Source organism: Pomacea canaliculata, linkage group LG3 (assembly GCF_003073045.1).
Source record: "Pomacea canaliculata isolate SZHN2017 linkage group LG3, ASM307304v1, whole genome shotgun sequence".
Taxonomy (NCBI): domain Eukaryota; kingdom Metazoa; phylum Mollusca; class Gastropoda; order Architaenioglossa; family Ampullariidae; genus Pomacea; species Pomacea canaliculata.
In genome coordinates this window covers 33,050,646-33,073,582 of record NC_037592.1, presented here as the reverse complement: position 1 = coordinate 33,073,582, position 22,937 = coordinate 33,050,646, and the positions used below count along the sequence as shown (strand labels likewise).

The 22,937-nt window shown below is 43.2% G+C and overlaps 1 protein-coding gene across 3 annotated transcripts; it reads right to left on the bottom strand.

The window, feature by feature from the left end:
- Positions 1-1,615: 1,615 nt before the first annotated feature.
- On the bottom strand, positions 1,616-22,910 carry LOC112560245. Of its 3 annotated transcripts, XM_025231936.1 has the most exons (8): positions 21,818-22,488; positions 19,392-20,432; positions 8,485-8,661; positions 7,920-8,189; positions 7,438-7,679; positions 6,803-7,125; positions 4,920-5,406; positions 1,616-4,889 (listed from the first exon to the last, which is right to left on the bottom strand). In XM_025231936.1, the coding sequence occupies exons 2-8, from the start codon at positions 19,751-19,753 to the stop codon at positions 4,588-4,590; spliced, it is 2,163 nt and encodes a 720-aa protein (XP_025087721.1). In that variant the 5' UTR covers positions 19,754-20,432; positions 21,818-22,488; the 3' UTR covers positions 1,616-4,587. The 3 variants fall into 3 exon arrangements, with proteins under 3 accessions (XP_025087721.1, XP_025087720.1, XP_025087719.1); XM_025231935.1 differs by lacking the exon at positions 21,818-22,488 and adding an exon at positions 22,742-22,910 and having other exon boundaries at positions 1,616-5,406; XM_025231934.1 differs by having other exon boundaries at positions 1,616-5,406.
- Positions 22,911-22,937: the final 27 nt, after the last annotated feature.

The window sequence follows — 22,937 nt, the reverse complement described above, 5'->3', positions numbered from 1 at the left end:
ATTTAGTCAGAGAATTTTTTTTTTAATCTCAACTCCTATGGAGCTGTCTGTTTCTGATTCTTCCATCGCGTGCAGACCTGGCCTTTATAGCTTCCAAATTAAAGTTAATTAAATATCGCAAATACGTCAGATACTGAAATGCGTCTGCTACGCAGTGGTCTCCCTTTTGTTTTCTTCCTTTTGTGTGAGTTGAACATCTGTTTCGAAACAGGAGTGTTGCTCGAAACTATTCCAGCAATGCCTTACGTGCATCAGTGCTCGCTCGCTCTTGCCGCTGCTTTTGGAAGTCTCAGACATTCGATCAGCTGCCTACGCCGACTCACCTGCGCTCGCAATGCCCGCTGATTACCAGCGACGTTTTACGCACGTTTTAGTGCCAGGTAAGTGATTACCTGTACGAGTGTCGAGGTTCTAAACATTTAACGTTGGTTACACTTGGACGTTGCGTAAAGGATAGTAGTAGCTGTCGGACACATACACACACAAGGGTATATACTAAAATAATTCAAGAGCTACCTACAAATACTAATCACTTTTTAAGAAACGTGTGCTCATTAAAAAACAATCCGTCTGATGAATTGTATCTGTCGATACTCACGTTCTGTGCTGAGTCTTTCTTAGTCTGCTTGCTGACCGGCGTCGAATACTCCGCAGTGCTCGTTCTTTGGTCAGAGAGAGAGAAACAATTAACATCTTGATAGCACGCGGATACCGGTTGGTCTAAGCATAGTTGCAACTAGCCGACGTCAGCATAGGACCTGCTTCTTGCCCTGACGTTCATCATGGCGTCAAGACAACTGCTCGTCTTGCGTCAGCATACGTTTGTTATGCTAATGTCCGCTGTGAATGAAGAGGGATAATTATTTCGCCTTTTACCAACCTCCCAACCGATCTGGAATAATCATTTACAGCAGGCAGTCTTCTCGGAGCTTTTTCCAGACTGCCAGGGTTGACTGGACGAACTGTCCGATGATAGGTCAACGAGAAAGTGTGTTTAGCGTGAGGTTGCACAGTGAGAATTTACAATCACTCATTGTCTCATATTTTTTGTTACAAGAAATGTCTTTAGTGACTTAATTTTTCTGTAGGTAATAGGCAACTGCCTCAGAGGTCTCACGAGGGATATTGAACTCTGGATGAGGGTTCTGACTAGTTTTTGTTTTGAGTTTTAGACAGTCACATTTAATAACATAATTCTTGAACTTTCCAAGTATTAAGTATAATAACCATACTAAATGAATGCTAAATTCCTTTCCGTACTTCTTTGAAACCTCATAGAATTTCCCTATTAAAAGCTCATATTCAGACGATAACGTGTTGTACAAACTGTCAAGTAGTAGAAGACAACTAAATGTATGGATTCACATCACTAACTCTATCTGTTGGTCTGCCTCTCTGATTGTTTGTCTCTGTGTTTGATTGTCTTATTAATGATGCTTGTGTTTCTATGTTGTATAGTTAACTGTCGGTTCGTTTGCATTCTTTTGTGCACAGCGCGTTGAGTTCCCTTCATACGGGTAAATGCACTCTTCCTCCTCCATCATCAATCATCAATCATCATCATTCATCTTTGTCACACGACATCCACAACAGCAAAGCCTTTAGAAGTCAAAACTTAACATAAACAAAAATTTTCATTAGTGAGCAACTCTGCAAACAGGAATCACAGCCATGGTAAATTCATAATAAATTTAAGAACTCGTAACATAACTTGTTGCTACAAAACAATATACACTTTTAGCTGTAACCTGCTGATTCTGCTATTTGTCATAACATGCAAAATATTAATGTTAACGTAATAAAATATTAACTAAAATAGTTTAAAAATAGATTATTTTAAAATAGCTTGCATAGTAAAGTTATAGTACTTCATAACTTAATTTCATACTTAAAAATTACTTAGTGCATAATAAGGCCTGCTTCATAACAATAGTAAGAATCAAGAACTGTAGGGATCCATTAGCTGGAGACGATGACATATAGTGCTTATAGAAATGTAGATGAAACACTGGAGTGAATAATTTGTTCATTTCACATACTCAGCTTCCGGCATTTGTCATGCCCATAGAGATAATAAATTATTAACATCTTTCTCATGTCTAGATTAATCAACCTCCATCAGTCGACTTTCTGTACCAGGGCTGGGGAACCTTTTGTTCTCCAATGGACATTTTGATATTCATAACATCATATAAAACTATCAACTTTACAATCATCCTGCTATATTTGGCGAAGCTGTAGTTTCGCCACAGTGGGTTCACATGTTTGCGACATGCACCCTTCCGATGTTGTCTTCATCTTTATCGTAGTTGAGAGAGAAACATGCCCTACCCTTACTGTGCTTTTCCTTTTTCATTATTATGCATGTCTTTAGCTGGGTTTTTTTTTTTCATACAGTTGCACCTAATCTCTGCAACAATGGTTGCCGAGCAACATCTCGGTGCTTCAGATCGTAAACAAAAACTGGAATTCCCACATACTTAAAGTTATTGAAGGTGTAATTTTTTTTCTCACTTAAATTAGCAAAAGCATAGTGAAACAAATGCTTAGAGTCTGTAAAGTATATGTCTCTAAATGGTATTTACAAAGCGTCTAGATTTACTGAACTTTTAGTTCCGCCTTTTATGGATCGTGGGCCGGATGTTCTCTGCCCTGTACTATACTACCCACCGTGTGTCCACATAATTGCCAGCCTCTGTCAATACCAACTTCCATTTGTCGATGCACCTCCACCTGTCAATGCTCTTAGCCAGACTCCATCTTTCAACACTTTATAATACTGGCCTTCGCCTCTCGAAACTTTATAATAAGTAACCCTAAACTGCCAACATTTTATACCTCATAACCTTCATCTGTTAACACTTTATAATTACTAGTCTTCATTGGTTGACACTTTATAATAAGTAATCTTTTAACTGTCAACACTTTATAATTACTCGTCTAAATCTGTCAACATTTTTGGACACGTCCGGTTTTTTGTTTACACACCTTGCGGCCTTTTCACAAAGCCTTGAATGTTCTGTAAAAAATATCAACATTGTGCTAAAATGAAAAAAAAACCCCAATTAATTATACATATTCAGTTTTTAAGTCCTGAACAAGAAGGAAACTGGCTCAAAAGTTGAAGGGTAGGGGAAGGTTAAGAAGAAGAGCCATGAAACCAATTTTGAGCAGTAAAAATAAATAAATAAATAAAAGTGAAGGTCATCCCGTAACCTTTCAAAAATAACCTTTTGATAGTAGAAAGGAGATGTGTTAAAGGCTATTCTCGGGGTGAGCTTTTGTGAGGGCGGTGCCAGTTCGCTTTCACCTTCTACAGCCCTTAACAAAGTCAGATACTCGCGAACACAGCTGGGTCGACTTGGTTGGGGGTCTGTGCGAACCTTAGGGGTTTGGACACCTTTGCTTTACTTCCAGTGGCTATACACTCCCTATACATTTAACTCTAATGAAACGTTGGGAGAAGAACAACAAAAATTATTAACAGCAGAAGACAGATCTTTTCCAAAGGTAGTCACTTCTCTGTAAATATCAGTATCTTTTCTCGGGGAATAAAACCTTTTCGTCAGCCTGTATTGAGACACACTGCAGCTAGTTGTCTCCTTATCTATACCATCTACTGCCCCTTCTTAATACTTGGTTTAAAATATTCTTCCTTTTATTTGAAAGAGAGAAGGAAGGAGGAAACCGCGTTGTTAAAATTACCATATTTAACTTGCAATAAAGCTGCTCGGCTACAGGGAGACAAAAAAACGAGATGAGGTCAAAATGTTTCGGTAGAGGGTACAGTCCCTTTCCTCGTCACCATTCCAAAAGTGGAATAATCAGCAAATAAAGCCGTCAGAATCTGGTGACACGGATACTGTGAGCAATGAATATATAACAAAATTTCAACTAGCAAACAAAACTATACTGACCAGGTGTGGCACATTTTCGAGAAAAGATTGAAGTTATGCGACAAAACTTCAGCAAAGGTTACAGGACTGAGTGTCGCAGGAATGTCTCGTTTTCCCCCCGGGCTCCCGACAAGCACTTTAGCTAAACACAGTTTGCGACTGTACACAAGTTCTGTTGTATTCAAAGGATTCAGAACCTCACCCCACAGCTACATTTGCAAGAAGCTTTGACGCAGAAAGCCACAGGCGTCTAGTACACAAAGCTATTATCGCGCATCAATGCAAAGCAAAACTGCTAACCGGAAATTCGAAACGACTTCCGTTTGGATCGAAGGTAACTATTAGACTGAGGAATGGCAAGCAAGGAAGCCCTCCATCGTGTCGCCTGGTATCTGGATGGACGTGTGACACTGTGACGTAAACAAAGTATTTTGCTGATGTAGGTATCGAGTTCCGCGCTCTACTTTTCTTGTTCTTCAATAGAGAGAAAAAAAATCACGCGACAGCAAAGATCACCCACAATGCCAGGAATTCTGCTCTTACACTAAAAACAGTTCATGTGAAATTGTGTGTGTGTAGAGTGGAGAGGAGGGGGAAAAGGTCATCTGCCAGCAACATCATTCAGATTTCGTGCCTGGCAGATGAATGAGCAGTTGAAGTCCACATAAGTCTGAATTTAACTTAACACGTGTCACAAGACGGATGTTGCCAAAAACAAAAAAGTGATAACTATAAGAGCTTTAACGGTGTTATATGACGATCCGTTACTGGCGTCTCTAGAAATGGCGGCAGCGGAGAGTGAAGTGTTTTCAAACATCGCCGCCGTGCTAGTCAGTGGTTCATCTGTCATCGCCGTGCTAGTCAGTGGTTCATCTGTCATCGCCGTGCTAGTCATTGGTTCATCTATCGTCACCGTGCTAGTCATTGGTTCATCTATCGTCACCGTGCTAGTCATTGGTTCATCTATCGTCACCGTGCTAGTCATTGGTTCATCTATCGTCACCGTGCTAGTCATTGGTTCATCTATCCCCTCCACATCCTGCATAGTCGTTACAGACTCCTGTTTAGTCAAAGCTGTTTCAAATAGGATGCCTCTCTTGAACACGTAGACCTCAATACCCCAGGCCAAATGAACCTCGGTGAAAGACCGTTTATCTGATATAGCGATGCTGCCTGCTAGCGACCTGTTGCCCTCACGGTTTTCTTTCTCTATTACGTCTGCCTGTCCATCGACGCTGGTATCATGTCTGCTACTCGCAGTCGCTTTCCCTTTTCTCGCCATGATGAACACAAGTGGTCTGGCTTTTTCCCATTCTTTAGTGTCGGCGAGTGGTCCGCGGGTGACAGCTGACAAAACCGATTCCTGGTCCGTGGGAATAAGATCCGCTACCAGATGGCGTCCCAGCTCCATGCGAAGTGTGCCGCGCTTCTCTTGGCGAGTGATGTGTAGATTGCCTAGCAACCCGTGTCCGTAGGTCCCCAGGTAGTCTTCCACAGGTCGCAGGAATTTCTGTTAAAAGAAAAAGACTATGGATGTGAAAATGGACCGATTGAAAGAAAAGAAAACCAAGCGTAAAGTTTTCATCATCATCATCATCATCATCATCATCTTCATCGCTAGCTGTTTAACCCCCTGTTAAAAATAAAGAAAACTGTCTACTCCAGTCACAAAGTATTTCATCTGAACATTTTTCCTGCATTATTATTCTAAGCCAAAAACAAACAAACAAACAAAAAAAAAAAAAAAAAAAAAAAAAAAACAAAACAAAACCCAAACAAACAAAACAACAAAGGCATCCAGTAACGGGGAAGGGGAAAGGGAACTGTGAGGATTGTCATTAAACGAAACCCATTTTGGACTTAATCCAAGATACACAAATTAATGAAATAAACAGACACGTTGATACAAGTTAACCAGTATATTTGGTATGTTTGTTTCATTCTGGGATGTGATGATTGCGGAACTGGCATGCGAGAGGTTTTGAACTTTCTTTCAAACACAGAAAATTCCCTCTTTTTGTTTTTTTCGGACAGCATTCGGGGACCTAATCTTTTATGTATGACAGAAGCGATCTACGAATATTCATGAAAAAAAGCTTTGGTCTTTTGTTTTTCAAATAGTTTTGTTGCGTAAAAGGAATAGTCTTGTTGTATATTCTTGTTGTTGTTATTGTTATTATTCTTGTGTTATTGTTATTATTGTGTTTACTTCTTGACGTTCTCTTGCTTGGCTTTCTAGACTGCAACCAGTGTCTTTCCACTCAAGTAGGACTAGTCAGAAAATTTTTTTATGATGCGTCCTTGTTGCTGAATCCTGTAGGCCCTTGCAAGTATGAGAGAGTTCTTGAACATAAGTTTCCTCTCAGAATTACCCTAATGGGGCTTGCACACTCTGGCTGCAGGTGCTATTGCTTTGAGTAAAATCTAAAATTGGACCTGACGTCTCAAAGGGAGAGAATAAGGATGATGGTCTGCCCCTGCGGGAAACTGGATGATCTCATGCAGACATGTCCATTCTGAGGTAGCGTGTGACGCGTGCAGCAATCATCCATTTACCAGCAGGTCCTTTTGGTGTCTGCCTCCTCTGTTTTTGAGAATAAGTGATTACTGTGCAGGAGATATGTGGGTACCTGCTATAAACCGAACACGAATGTTTCCTTGTTTAGCCGTCAGCAATCGACAGTCACGTGCAGAGGTAAACAATGTGAAAAAGCCATGAAGCTATGAATGGATACATAAACGTAAATACAGTTGATGTAGCAGTAAACGAAAAAAATGAACCGACAGACAGACCAACTGGACTTGATTAGCCAACTAACCAACCAACCCAAATCCAAACTCAAACATAACTAAACAAGTAGCTAAAATAATTTCACTTTTTCCACCGATCCACGAGCTCAGCTTACTTTCAGTTTCATGTTCTTAGTATTCTCACTGCCATCATAATCATCATTTTTATCCAACGCGTCGTAATCAGCATTGTCATCAACACGGGAGTCCAAGTCATCGTCTCCCTTCTTCATTGGACACAAAATGGAAACGTTGACCCACGGGTCACGACCTTGCAGGACGTCGAGAACGTAGTGCGAGAGGTGGGCCAGGGCCGGGAAGACCGCGTTGGAGTTGGGTCCGTTAGTGGCCATGAAGACAGCCATGTTGTGCTCCGGGGCCACTATCACGGAGGAAGAATAGCCGAAGAAATCCCCTCGGTGCTCGTAGATCGTGGTATCTGGTTCGAAACAAAGACTGGTCATGAAGGAATGCTAAGTAACGACCCTCGTTAGGATTCATCAACCGGAACTTACGTTCACAAATCAAGTGTGTGATTTTACTACGATTAATATGCAGATTTTAATAGCTGTAATACGGTGGGTCGAACGGCCTGTAGCCTTATGTGTCCACAAAGAGTTAACGGTTTTGACATACTAGATTACCGTGCCCAAATGAAGAAGTATGTCACCATCAGTTTTTGTTTTTTAGTTATATTTTATTTTTGCTTTCAGATGTGAGGACTTTAAGTTCTACAGTCAAAGAAACTTACTTCTGTACTTGACTGACATCCACCCCAAGCTGAAACCCATGTACTCGACTGGCGCTTGAGTGGCACTGTCCAGGTAGCGCTTGTAATCCGGTGGTAAGAGTACCCGGTCTGCAAACGTGTCTTTGACTGCGAACTGGGTGGCCGTTGAGGCGTTGTTGAGAGCTAGCAGCAAATGTTCCATCCAAAGCGTCATGTCGGATGCAGACGACATCAGAGCCGCCGTCGCCTCCAGTGGATGAAGACTTGAAATAAAACAAACAAAACAATCTTGAGGGTGTGAGCTCACCAGCGCGTCTCATTTACATACTGCTCAAAATTATTTTGTCTCGACACATTCAAGGTTCATAATTGCTATTTTAAAATTAAGGCCAGGGTTTATGTTACTTTTCTTGACATGCAAAGTGCGAAACCAGCTGGATCCAGTTTGCCAGTCTAAGTTTTTCAATGAACGTATGAAGGAGAGAAAGAATAAGATGACTTACTTGAATAACCTGAGGTCCTGTTGCACAAACATGTCATCAGCAGTCATGCGCAGAATGTAAGGTAACGCCACGTGGTCTAACTGCAGGGCATCTGACGTCACGACAGTGTTATTCATGCCAAGCGGGTCACAGATGACGTCACGTACTAGCTTCGTCCACGTTGTTGCAGCCACAGTCTCGCACACCAGGGAGGTAAGCACACCATACACCATGTTGGAGTAATGCCACTTGTCGCGATAGGGATACACTTCCGGTAGGAAACGCAGACGACTTTCTCACATAAATAAAACAAATTGTAATGAGAATATTTATTTCGCTGAGGATTTGGAAAGTGACAAAACTAAACTATCTACACATTTTTCAATTTCAATTCACAGAAAATCGCACAATTTACAACAATGTTTACTTTTTCATAATGCACCTTCATGATGCGGCTAAGTTCTCCTTCTGTATAAATCAAAAGAACATATCCGTAAACTGATCAGGCAAAGTGAATGCATCTCAGGCTTTGTGAATACTGTGAATATCGCAGGGCTTAGGTCCAGAGACAGAGAAGTGTGATTACCTCGCGAAGTCGCTTGTAGTCATGTTGAGCGGAAATCCAGCAAAGAATCCCACGTCAGCGGACGCCAGCCCCGTCTGGTGGCTTAGGACGTCTGTCAACGTGGTGGAAGCGGTGCGTGTGTGGTCTGGCATTTGAAAATCTTTCAGAATCTCTGTTAGCGGCGTATCCCATGTGAACCTGAAAATGATAGAATACACACACGCGCGCACGTGAACCAGCATATACACATGCACGCAAAAACACAGAAAATAAACAAGTCTGCCTTATGTAGGGTAGCATACTATTATAAATGTGCGAGCTGAGTGGGCCGTGCACATGGGATTGGCCCACTTGTCCACTTGCCTATTGTATTTACACGCATCTGAATCGAGGAAGTGTGGCAAGAGTTCAGCTACCAGTACTATGAATGCCTGACCCAATCCGGCTTCCCTCACCCTTCCAAAAAAAAGTATGCAGCGTCCTCCCGCTGGAGACAGTCCCAAAAACATCCTTCCATTTGTCTGTATATGAGAGACCACCATGTCACTCTGTGGAGACGACCTCCATCTAATGACAGGCACAAGAGCGAGTTACAGAACTTACAAACTCGCAGACAGCCCGAGTACTTCCGGTACGGAGACCAACACGTACAAGAGCAAAGTCATGATGAACTAACACCATTGGGAACGGCAAAGCAAAGATCTTTTTAAAGGAAGTTTAGTTTGAAGAGGTCCATAAAAAAAGTATAGATTGTCGAACAGCAAATAAGAACTTGGTGACAATGTGTGGTTGTTCTGTTGGCGGGTTAGAAAACAGACGGTCATCAAATGAGGAGTGGAGTTGTCTAGCTGGGATATAGGGGAGGAGTAGTTCAGAGAAATAATCAGGAATGTGCCAGCAAAGAAATTAAAACAGCATGGACAGTTTGTACTGGATGAGAGAAGGGATGGGTAGCCAGTGTAGAAAACAAAAGGAGAGGGGTGGCTAGGTCCCGTTTCCTAAGTACCCGAGTTTTGGAGTTTATGAAGAAGGTATGCGGAGCAGCTGGCAAACAAGGAGAGACAATCATCAAATTGAGATAGAGCAAAGGCACAGACAAGTGTGTTGATAGCGCGTGTAGAGAGTGACGGATGGAGCTCATAATAGGCAGACTGACAAAAAGCTGTTTATGATAACATGGAGACTGACAGACAACTGTTTATTATAACATACAGACAGACAGCTGCACCTTCATAACAGGACCTCCCCTTTATCATCGTTAAATGACTCAACCAATTAAAATACACTTACAAGCTGTTCACTGTTGAGTTTTTTTCAGGTTTTGATCTTCATTGACGATCCACACACTCTCTTTCTTTCTCTCTCCTTGATGTAGAGAAGTTCACAGGTGGGTTAGAAATAGTCACTGGGCACCAACATTAAACCGAGAGTAAACACTGCGTTAACACCACGATAAATGACCGTCCAGTGAAAGCCCTTCACGCTTTGCTTTGGTAATGACTAGGACAGCTAAAGCACCACCGATGATACATACTGTTTATCGAGCAGTCCAGCCATATGCTTCCTGGGTAAACTGTATACATACTGTGTACACACATCTGGGTAAAAATGGCAGACAGAGACAGCAGTGAGAGGAGAGAGATTGATAGAGGAAAGGAAGAAAGAAAGAGAGAGGGAGGGAGAAACAGTCATGTTTTGAAGCTGAGAGACTTAGACACTTGAACTGTCTCCAAAACATGAAAGCCCGTCGCAACTTCAGACTGTTGATAAGATTGCTTACTTGTACGAACCCTCCTGCAAAGGGAGCTAATCTGAATGCAGTAAGCAAGAACCATTTTCCTGTCTCGGGATAAGGGATCAAGGAACACACACACACACGCACACAAAACGCGTGCCGGCGCGTGGAAATTATTAAGCAGATCACGTTACAGCACCAGCCACGTTCAGGAGAGACAATCCCTCCATTGTCGCGAAAGTAGTTTGCAATTTTGCAATTTATCTAGAGGCATTATGGGAGATAAGCCGATCCCGGTGGCAGGAAATAGGCTTGGTGGAACCCGGCACTATTAAATGCACAGAAAAGAAAGAAATAAATAGAAAGATAAAAAGAACAAGAAAAGAGGTCATCGGGTCTTAATCTGCTCGTCTGCAAGTTTGTCTGCCCCTTGGCCCTGTCTCCTTTTTTTTTCTTCCAGTGTCAGCTCGCATGTAAATGCATGTTTGTGTGTGAAAGAGAGAGAGAGTGTATGCATAAAAGCATGAAAGCATAAAATTTTGTAATCTGCGGTATCTTATTAAGCAATTACAATTTCCCCAAAAATTAATTGCCGTTTTACAGTTTGCATTATCAGACTGAAAATGTCTGTTTTTCTTTTTATATATGGATATAGATGGCAGTGAAATAGCCTTAGTTGCTGACACGACATAAAACTGAAACAACCAACCAGCCAACATATACATTATTTTGTCTTGGTAGATTGATAGCTAATGGAACATGTCTTAGTTCAAATTCTGTAGAAACTGCTGCGTTGGAGATGAGTCTTTCAAGACTAGCCTTGCAGCTTTTTTTCTGCAAATTAAAGCAAATTTCCCTTAATTTGCACATATGTATGTGTGTGTGTGGATACGTCCTGCAATTCCACCAGAACAGCCCACTTGCCTCCATTCTCTGGGCGCATTTCGCAAGAGGTAGCCGACTTCCGAAGCACTCTATCGATCAGCGAACTCGATCTGGGACTGATCACAGGGAGGAACACGGTTCCATGTTGGCTGGTCTCCTTTCGACTGACACCATGCTTTTCTCGTGCCCTCCAGGCAGCCCCAGTCATGGTTGTTCGGTGTCACATGCTGTAATCCGGCTGTCACTAGCTTTCTGTTCCCATTGTCCCCATAGTTCTATACTCCCTCCAAGCAGTCCGATCAGGTTTGTCGCCTGACATAATCTGTAACAGCTGTTACTAGCTCCACGAATTTGTATTACTGGACTGCTGGCAGACGATTTTTTTTTTTAATAGTTAACTACGAAAACGAGGCAGTTGTATACAAAGCTTCCGGGTTATTCATATTTCAGATTAACTACTAAAACGAGGCTTGTTTGTACAAGGCTTCCGGTTTAGTCGCATTCTTTGTTGAGGCTCGCCGAGACGAACAGCGGAGAACTTCGCAAGAGGCTAAGAGCTGGTCTTGGCAGACAGCAGTCCACCTGTACACATCCATGCTAACTCTGTATCCCGACTTTCATTAGTTTTGTTGGTCTGTCACTAGTTCGTACCATTTGTGCATGTAATCTCCCAATTTATTACTTTTTGAAGGCGAGCTGGGTAGCCATACAATGTCAAGATGGCATCACAGAAAAATCATGACAAAGATGGCGACGTTGTGAGCAGCGAGGAAAGGGAAACTACTCCAGAATTTTACTCCAAACTGACTATCTGCAGTGATGGATTGCTTAGGTGGTTATTAACAGATTAAAGCAGTAAATGTTTCTTTGTGTCCGTTGTATTGCATATTTTAATGCCTCTTGCCTCCCCCTCCTCACCCGACACCCCACCTAAGTTGTATCAGTAACAACATCCTTGCTTCAGCTACTGTATCTCCTCCTCCTCGACAGGAGGTTGCATGTTGCACTATCGTCAGTCATCGACCTTAGTGTGCTATATCTAGGAAGCATAAAACCTGTTTACAGCTCGATCAAGTGATTGTGAGAGACCTGGCACATCCATGCCTCCATCGTCCTGCATCTATCTCCATATATCCTCCACTCCCTCATGATGTAACGGCCCATGCTGCTCCCAAGATGACTGCCTCCTTGCCAATAATTACACCATAGAGGAGAGAGAGGGGAGGGCTAGGACTTCTCATTCTTCTCTAAATATTTTCAGCGACTCACGACTTGGCACAGAAAGCTTTACAAAAAGAAACAAACAAACAAACAAATTTGCCAGATTTGAAATGCTGCCATGTTTTAGATGTATACACGGCCCTGGGTAAGGTAAACCAAGGAACTCTTCACGTACAGGAGGCGCCGGGGAATGTCAAGTAGAAGACAACTGTACAGCTCTCGCGCATGCGTGCTGCAGCTATTTTCACATCTGCGAAATTTCTAAATCCTCATAACACACAAGACTAAGCAAAGATTATTGTGGATTACTGTAGCAATGGTAATCCTTGTAATACTTGTAAAAATAACTGTGTTGCTGGTGTTGTAATTTTGGTGGTGGTGGTGGTGGTGGTGGTGGTGGTGGTGGTGGTATAGGTTTCTGTTTCTGCTATCGTCGACTGAGCAGAAGAAACACAATGCTAGTACCGGGGTTAAAAGTATTTTTTCTCACTCCCACTGTGTTCACTGCAACATCTGTTCAAGCAAAGGGACGGTTGGCTTGTTCACAGTGTTCAAGCGTTGCAAGACTACGATGTCCCAGCGAGCTACAGGTGTACCCTACCGAACTATGTTTATATCTCTTATTTCCACTCCTTCACACTCCTTAGAAAATGATTGCTTCGTTTTATTTCCGCTCTTTCCTCAACACTTGTTCAAGATGTCAGAGCAATGGGCGCTAGATAAATATACAGCCACTCGGGGTGAAGCCAGAGCCAGGAAACATAGTCTGCAAGGCAAGGTAATGGCAGCTCAACACAAGAAGAGCTGAAGGATCGTTTCTGTGGAGCCGACGGGCGATGTTTTCTCATCCTTCATCTCTCTATCATGACCTGGTGACCTCGTGACAGGCAAAGAAAATGTTGACAGCAACTTGTATTGGAGAGGTACTAGAGGAAATAATGAAGCTCTGCTACTTGCAGGTCTGTAGACTAATAAGTCAAAGGTACGCACCTTATCGGCTCAAAGGGTGCATAACCCTTGAAGTAACAAGATCAGGTAATTCGCATGACGAGGGTGAAGGCATGTGCGTTGTTGGATTTGTGAAATTATCTACATTTCATACCGTAGAGTCATCGCCGGAGTTTGCTTATCTAGCGACGATATCAGATGAAGCCCGGAGTTAAGACACTTTCCAATTAAACAGCTGTCACAAAATGTCATCATAAATGGCAATGAGCTTTGCGAAAAGAAAGTAAATGTATGGGGTAAGTATTCTGGCAGGGATCTCTTGCTCCCCTCAATGTAGACAACGAAAACAAAAAGTTGGTATGCAGCCAGCAGTAGACCTTGACTAGGCATTTGATGTTTTAGAATGAGAGATGGGGGAATGGAGGTATAAACCAAGCGAAAGGAGTGGGGACACGAAGGCAGACCGATGCACAGCTTGGGAGGTCGGTACGGCAGAAGAAACGATAGACAGACGAGGACGAAGAAAGAGAGAAAGACACAAAGACTGAGAGAAGAGAGAAAGATGACATCTTGGTTTTTTTTTTTTTTACGAAGGAACGAAGGAGGTTCTGGAGCTTGGTCATGCTACAGATAATGCGCCATGTTTACAGCAGTTCAGTGGAGATGCAAACATCTACGAAGAATCCCGCGAGATTAGATATTATCTCCCCTTGCTCATCAGTCGACAATTTTTTTCTTTTCTTTTTTAAGCAGCTTCACGAAGAGCTGACGCGCATCACTGACTTCCCACGCGTGGATGTACACAGAGAAGTATACAACTTTATATTACATTACAGAACAGGTTGCACGTGCTTGCACTGCCCCTTCCTGTGTAGTACAGTCAAGCACATCAGAGTCTATGGAACAAAAATAATGATGACGACGACAACGATGATGATGATGAGGATGATGATGATGAGGATGATGTGAACTCTACAACCTGACCAAAGAAAGGTTCACCAAGATTTACAAAGAAGACAAATATAAAAATAACGAAAAGTAAGTAGCAATGAGAAAACCAACAACAAATCCAAGAAAGCACACGCACGCAAACAGGTCAACTCATACAAAAATGCACACACACACACGCACACACGAGTGCACGCGGGTGCAAAAGCTGTGGGTCCTCAAATATCATCAAAAAAGCTCCACAGAAAGCCAATAAAAAAAGCTTTGAATAAAAAAAACAAAAATCTGCCTAACGTGGGTCGTGAGCAGGTACCTTATTGAAGCATTGTTGAAATGTTTGGTAAGGTCAATGTAACCAAGATCACACAGAAGGTATTCCTTAGCTTCGGGGCAACATAGGGAAGGCACGAGCACCAAAGTCTTTACTGAGAATGCGGTGATCAGAGAAACAGCAAAGTTCTTGAAGGGATGTATATAATATCAAAATGTCAACAGATACACGAGAGGGCTTTATGAGAAAAAAAATTGACAATGTGTAGTCGACAGTCAGCCAATCCAATGTCTTAAGGTAGAAACGTCCTGTTTTCGCGGTCTTGGAACGAGTTTATCAGAAGATTTCTGAATTCCTGAAATTTGTGGAGAACTAAATTCATCTTGCAAGGCTGGCTTTGACAAAATTGACAGAAACTTTTGTTTTAGTTTAGTCAACTGCGAGGAAAGACCTTACAGAGCTAATTTAACGTATGGCAAAAGAACAACAACAACAAACAACAACAACAACAAAACAAAAACAAAATCAAATAAAACAAAACAAAAACAACAATTGAGTAGTTGACATTGAATCAGCAATGTGTGGGGTCACTTTAGTTATAAAATATGTATATTTCTACTAGAAGACTAAGTGATATCTAGTTTTACGTCTAAAACACGTGAAACCGCGGCACACCACACCTTTTTTGACATTTATCATTTTATGACTTACTCAGGCTTTCATAGCTGCTGCATGGAGTCGCAGGCGACCCAGTGAGTGGTACTCAGGCTGTAGAAATGAAATGCATACCAATTACACTAAAACTGCGGCGTCTCGGACAATTTTGATGTCTGGGTATCTCATGTTTAAAGATGAGAGAGAAAACCGTTTCTACTCGTATTCGCAGTATTTCCACCACCAGACCAGGTTGCCGTGCAGGCAGATTGTAATCACCGCCATTGACCACTCGCATGTTTGTGACTTGGAGGCTGTTTGTTAGCATGATTGCTGTCATCTTCTGTCTTCATATATTTATGAGCATGTCGGTGTATATCATTCTCTTGGTATGATGGCGAATATCGTAGAGTGAATATTGAATATAAGAGTTACTGTAATTTTTTCTACGACAATATGGGTTAAACTGATGAATGGATTATATTTGATAAAAGATATAAACAAACATTAGATTTATGTATTTGTTTCACGATGTGTCGGTCAAGACTGAACAGTACATCGGATCTCACAGGCAAATTTTTACATCAACTCGACCTACAACACCTCCAACTCTTCCCCTCCCTCCATCTTCCTCGTCATCTGAGAAAGAAAAATGGACGAACTTGACAGAGCAACATTCCAGAAATAAAAACTGCAAAGTTTGCACTACAGAAAAAAGAAGACCTTTGAATACTTTCATTCCTCTGGTCAGGACAGCCTAATCGCTACCCGGTTTCTGTACCCGGACCTAACTGAAATAGGTTTCGCGATGAGAAGCAGAGAGAGAGAGGGATGGGTAGGGTGGTTGCAGGTGAAGTAGGTGGGTGGAGGAACATGCCAGTGTTCTGTGCAAAGTAACACGCGCCGACTGATAATTTGCTTCTCGTCTGAAGCAGTGTTTGTCCTCATTTTTCCCTTGACGATGCTCTGCCGGTGGGAGAGGAAATCTGCCAAGCTAAACTGAAGGGGAGGACGGGGATGCCTTAGACATATTTTCCTTGTAATGAGGATTACCTGCAGAGATAACACTTTGGTTCTCATCTCCGTGAAGTTCTCTGCAGCAAGGCTGAAATAATCACCAGCTTTCGCTGGAGGGTAAAGGTCATATGACCCAGCGGCCTTGAGGCAGAGGGTGAGGCGGGTTGTGATCAGAGCTGTGAGTGGCTCACTGTGTGTAGAGCACGGAAGATAGAGTCCTAGCTACTTTTTCAACTGTTTTTTTTTTTTAACATTGCATGATAGATTTGGTAGCCGTTACTGGTGTCCGAACAAAGGGAATATTGAATTAGATAGCACGAAAAATTTCGACATAACGGTTGTTTGTTTACTAAAATCACTGCTAACCTCCCTTAAACGTAGGTCTGTAAGAATTTCACTGACAACATTTTAACCTTTAAAGCTAGTCTGCTTGATGAACAAGATAAAGGTTGAACTAGATAATAACGTCTTTGATGGAAAAATGATAGATGTGTCTGTGTACGAGTGTGAACTGTCTGTGAAACATGAAAAATTTATCTCAATATTCTAGTGTTGATGAGGAATGCTGATTTGTTCACATCGTTGTTGCAAGCGAGTTAATCTGCATGCAGTAATCGAAAACCATTTGCAAGTCTCGTGAAAAGGGATCGAGGAAAAAACACACACACTCTCATACACACCACAAACACACACAACATCAAATAATACACACACACGCACAACACAAACACACACGCACAAGGACACACACACAAACGCACATCCCGTTGCAGAATAAGCCACGCTCAGGGGAGACAATTTCTCCTCTGGGGAGGCACAGTAGTCATTGCTGGACTTAAGACCAGAAGGTCATCGTTCTTGTGACTGGTGACACTTCCCCCACTCACCCATCTACAATATGAGAACTTGATGAATGAGGTGCTTTGTGCTCCACCTTCCACATGTCTGTCTCCAAGTACGATGAACCACGTACGATTCCCTGCCCCTGCGGCCACTAGACTGCTGGGAAATCCGCTAACCTTTTCTGCTTACCTCCGTCTCTTCTGAGACAGCTTTGTGGGAGTTCTTCGTGCACGCAGGAGCCTTCAGGAGAATGTGCACGTGCACGATTAAAAAAAAAATGTACAAAGCATTCCCGAAGGAATACCTGGGAAAAGGTTAAACTTGATAGCGACCTCCAACCGGCATTTTTACGACATTTTACACTTTAGCTGATTGGCCGAGCAGCACGCGCCTGAAGGCAGCTCTGCACACACTGAGAACCTCTCGTCACGTGACAGTCGCCTGCTCTGGTGAGCACGCGCCTCCCACGCACTGTCACAATAGGGGCATCGGCCTCTCCTGCTGAATGATTTAATATCGTAATAGCGATCAACGAGTCGTTCATTAATATTATGGTCTAAAAACTCTTCTTTATTTACCTTTGCTTCAGACTGGCTACAGGTGACAATAACCAACCGAGGGTGACTAGGGTCCCTTCATCCTGACATATTCAAACAGGGTCTTTCATTGCCATCTACGTTGAATTCTGACAACTCTGGTGACTGTGTCCTCTCCTGCATGCTAAGGTGAATTTTGTAATGTCTAAGTTACAATTTGCTGTCTGTCGAATTGTGCTTAGTCTAACTACGTTAAATTCCGTTACGACTAATAGTTTGGTTTGAGATGGTTTACATGAACTCTTAACCGACGGAGGAAAGATGTTTGGATGACTCAACTGCTCGAAGGGAATTGTTTCTTTATTTGCATTCCACAAAGAATTCCCTCAATTTTAAAAGTTTATCTCGAGGCTACTCGAGCGGCTTTGTGGTCTTAACTCCTTTCAATCTTTCAGACAATAAGAAGCTCTTTGTTCATGATTTTTGAGCTTCCAGCGCCTCGACATAGACTGACTGTTGCATCCTCTGTTAAAAGAACATAACTGACGACAATGAGCTACGAGCAGTTTTCTATGGCCTCCCTTGAAAGAAAGATTACTGCTGATTCAATAAAGCCAAAATAGCACGCAGACACACCCACCCACACTCACACCCACACCCGCATCAACACCCACACCCACAGCACTAGTGTAACCCACAAAGCCTCAGTCAACTCCATCAGTTAGATAAATATTTGGAATCAACAGTGCTAGTTCAGAAATGATACAGTTGAGAATCATTCATCAGAAAGAACACTTCTATTAAACAACCGACAATTTAGATAAGGATGAGGGCAAAGTGATGCGCTGGCGGGTCTCTCAGAAAGTTGTTTTTTTCATGAACTGAAAGTATCGTGTTTAAAGGTGAGAACACTTTATAGTCTGACAGAGTTCCAGCCTCCAGAATGAGAAAAATCACCTTCGCCTTTTTTAACATGTAACAAGCAGAAGTGTGACCATGTAACAAAGAGAAGTATGACCTGAAATAATGAAGAGTCCTGATTCATATTACTACGCCCTGTCTGCCTTATTTCTGCCGTGCACTGGGGCGCTGCACTATATGCTGTGTCGAGACTACAGCATCGTTATGTAATGCGCGCGCACATGCTGCAAGGTAGTTTATTATTTTCAATAATTACTCTGCGGCAGCGAAAAGCAAAGCAGAGCTAGAAAAGGCGTTATGAGGTCATCTGGTGCATTCTTGATGTCTGGCAGAAACTGCTCACCCGCTGGAATTTAAGGATTGCCGGTAACTGCGTTACTCACTATCACCTGAGTGAGTCGGAAGTCAGGGGCCTACAGGGCCGAATAATGTTTCAGTTATGTTCATGACTGGTCAGGTTCATGTTCAGTCATGTTCAGAAGTCACAAAAGCTGGAAGCATTTGCAATTTTGATTTTTATGTATTTTTATGTACAGGAGTTAGTGTTGTTTTGATAGAAAGGATAAGGAACTCAGCAGGCTGTGTCGATATTTTAAGTACAAGATGGTAAAATTTAGGGGGAAATAACATGGAAAATAAACTGAAAAATTTTGCTGACACTGAGCACCACTTACTCCTTTCCTACTAGCACTCCAAGCACCATTCACACTTCTCCCATCGTCATTAATGAGTACCACTCCCTCTCTCGCAGACTTACATACCAAGCATCACTCACTCTCTAGAAGACTCTAACATGCCAAGCGTCTCTCACTCTTTCCATTCAGCAGGCATACTGAGCACCACTCACTCTCCATTCAGCAGGCATACTGAGCACCACTCACTTTCCATTCAGCAGGCATACTGAGCACTCACTCACTCTCCATTCACAGGCACACTGAGCACCACTCACTTTTTTCCTGTCGGCGCAGTGAGCATGAGCTGCGAGAGGGTGGCAGCGGTGAAGGCCTTGGTGTTGGATCCGATCCCAAAGAGCGTGTTGCTGTCCACTGGGCGACCTGTCTCCATGTCAGCCACGCCGTATCCCTCCGACTGCCGCTTACCTCCCTTAGAGATCCCCAGCGCCAGACCCGGGATGTGCTCGCACGCCATCACCTCCCCCACCAACGTACCCAGGCTGTCCTCTTGCTCGGGTGTCAGCACGTTCGGGTGCGTGTCCGTGCCATCCTGGGTGGCTCGTTTTTGACGACTGGACGAGTTTCTATGAGTTCGCGAGCGTGTTTCGGCCGACACGACAGGTTGGTGTGACGTCATCTTCGAAGAACTGTTGCTTTTGAACCCAAGTCGATGTTCAGCATGGAAGGTGGTGCGTTGGTTTGTCTGTTGGAGCACAAGCGTGTCTGTTCCAGCCCTGGAACCGAGCCTTTCGCTCAAAAGCTTTCGAGTTCGTTTCTTCTCTTTTCAGCATCAAACTTGAGTTACTTTCTTGTCTATCACCAAAGTTATTTACTTGCTCGGCGAAGCTGTTCTCGCTCTGTCGAAGTTCTCTTCGTGCCTTTAAAGCTTCTTGAACCATCGCATCTACTGTTGCTACGGAGTATCTTCTCCCGTCTGTTGACCTGCGTGGGATCACAGCTGCTGTGACCCCGGAAGCACACACTAGGGTCACACATACAGTCATTACCGTTAGTATTTCCGCCATTTTGGTCGGCGATCTCAAGGCAGGAAGAACTTGACCGGAGCCAATGGCCACCCGATGACTGGCTGGGCTGCGGCAGACGTGCTGGTGCTGATGATGGTGATGGTGGGATTCCGGCTGATGACGTGGGAGTCGCTGATGCTTCATTGATTTGACACAGCTGGACCGTCTGCTTGTTGGCAGTTGTGGCAGCTGCAGACGTCTACACACTGCACTTGAACCTCCGTCAACCTTCAACAGCTGCTCACAGTTTGATCCTGAAGTCGGGTGCCCGCACTTCTTCACACTGGCTGCCTGTGAAATGGAATAGAAAAACAGATCACGAGTCGGGAAGACCATTCTTATGTTCAGCTGCTATTTTTACAATAGTCTCATTTCTATTTTCAAGACATTTTACAGTTAACAGGAGTTTAACTCATGAGTTTCTTAAGGAAGGGATTTTACACTGGACATAGGAGTTTATATATCTTGTCAATAGTGTTTCAAGTTTATTTGTGGACTTTTTAACAGTCATGCATAATTGTAATGCGATTTCTTCCTTCACGATATTTCTGGAAAATATTTCATCCTCAATAATCCCAGTCACATGAAATAATTTTTACAGTATGGATGCTCATTAAAACAAGGAACAACACAGCGATAAAAATGCATTCTCGGCTTTGCTAGGCTGTAGGAAAGGAGGATTGTGTCCTTTGATATGCACAATCCTCACGAAACTTGTTGTCTACCAATCAACTATCAGTGTGGGAAAGACAATAAAAGCGATGTCATTACGATGAGTCTGACGATGTGATGGGAAGCCACATCATAACGACAAGTTATAACGATACTTTAGTGACAAGTTTCTCAAAGACACAATTTCTTTGTCGCATTTTTTTTTAGCACTTCAACAATCATTTGTATTGATTGTTGTTATTGATGGATGTACAATTTTTAGTGCTCTGATCTGTTGCTCCCGAAATGTGCGAGTAATTTCCCTGAGGTAGTAGTAAAAAGTCACGTGGCCATAGCGCCATGAACACAGGCTTCTTCACCTACCTGTGCAGGTAGACAGTCTACCGTGACTGATCTTTCTCTCAGGTATGTAGATGAGTTAACCAGATGCTAAGGTCATCAACAAGCAACTAAATGAGGTCAAGGGCCTTTGGCTTCTTCAGAGTTATCTCCAGTCATCAACTCATTAATTAGTCCAGTGATCTAGACAAACACCCGAACTCAATGAGCAGACATTCTCGTCACCTGTTTCCTAAGTCGAGCGAACTCGTTAAAGGCGCGCCGGTTGGCTGGTTTGCTGGATCGCGGGGGAGAAAAAAAATGAAGTGGTCCACAAGAACCAGTGCCTTGTAACTGTCAGTAACGGATTACGGCCCACGCAGCGAGTTCCAGAACCCAAACTCATGAGGTATATGGCTGGTTCCCAACAAACATCGAATTCTAAATCTGTTTAGTCAGAGATGCAAATGAAAGGTGTTCTCAGACTAGGAGACAACCGGCATAGCAACACGTGTCTGTCGTCAATGGTTTCGATGTCGTTAGATGACAGACTAAGAAATGTTGTCTAACATATAACAAGTTTACTCAAGGTACACCCACCACCCACCCACCCTCAACACACCAAAAATTCTCAAACAATATATTCGGTAAAGAAACAAAAAAAAAAAAATCATCGTAATACCCACCATAGGAGATGACGACTTCATGATAGTCCCGTGCCTAACGGTCGGTGTTCCTCTTTTGTCGTAGATGCTGTCTCGAGATTTGCCGGTGTTCGTTCACTTTACACCTCCACAGACCGGCCTACAGCCACGAGGCGGCAAAATCCGCTGGAGTTAGTGCCTCGCCAAACTTTGGAAGTGAGAGTAGGTGGGTTTGTGGGGGTAGGTTGGGGTGGGATGGGGAGTGGAGGGGGTCCAGACACAAACTCCTCTATACACCGCGTATCCTTGTAACCGGAGATACCTGCGCTCCGCTGATGCACCTGAAGGTGTGTTCAACAGACTCGTGCTCTCGCAGCAAAGTCTCGCCGGGTGCACGTGAGACCTGCCGGGCGCTGGGTGCCGCGAATGCGTGCGTTGGCCACCGACTCTACCTTGGGGTTAGCCAAGCCCGAGTAAGGGGCACAGCCGATGAAAAGAGAGAGAAAAAGAGAGCAATCGAAGCTCTCTGTGCTTCGGCAAATGAGTGAGGTGCTTGTGTTGGTGAGGGAGTAGATACAGTTGGGTGTATGCACTAACGGCTGATTCACTTCCCGGTTAACAATCCCATGCACCCACGCACCAGGCGCAAGCATCCCAGACTTAAAGGGCCCATACCGAGTTTTTGGATAAGAATCAGGAAAGGTTTAAATGGCACCGGGGCGGACTGACATACTGCACAATAGACAAACACAATACGAGATAACCAGGATAATAACATCAAGGCTTGAGAGTCCATCTTGTCTAACCACTAAAATAGCAAAGGACACACCAGAGTTTGAGATGGAGAGCTAGTCTAACTAATCTCAAATCATTCAGGACATAATATGATACAATTTGATACAATGTAGTCCCTTTCGCTTGCTTAACTGCTAATGGGATTTATTTTTTGCGCGAAATAATTCTCACCAGCCTGTACAGGAACCTTTCGCGCTCCATCTGTAGAGCAAACGGCATCCGCTGCAGCCACCACGACAAAGGCCCAGCGACCGTAAACAGCCGTTACACTTTACTAAAAAACAACATTCCAGAGTTTAGTCTGGTGGGCGATTAATTAACTATTGTTTCAGCTCCTGACTCCAACAACTCCCCTGCGACGCCCACA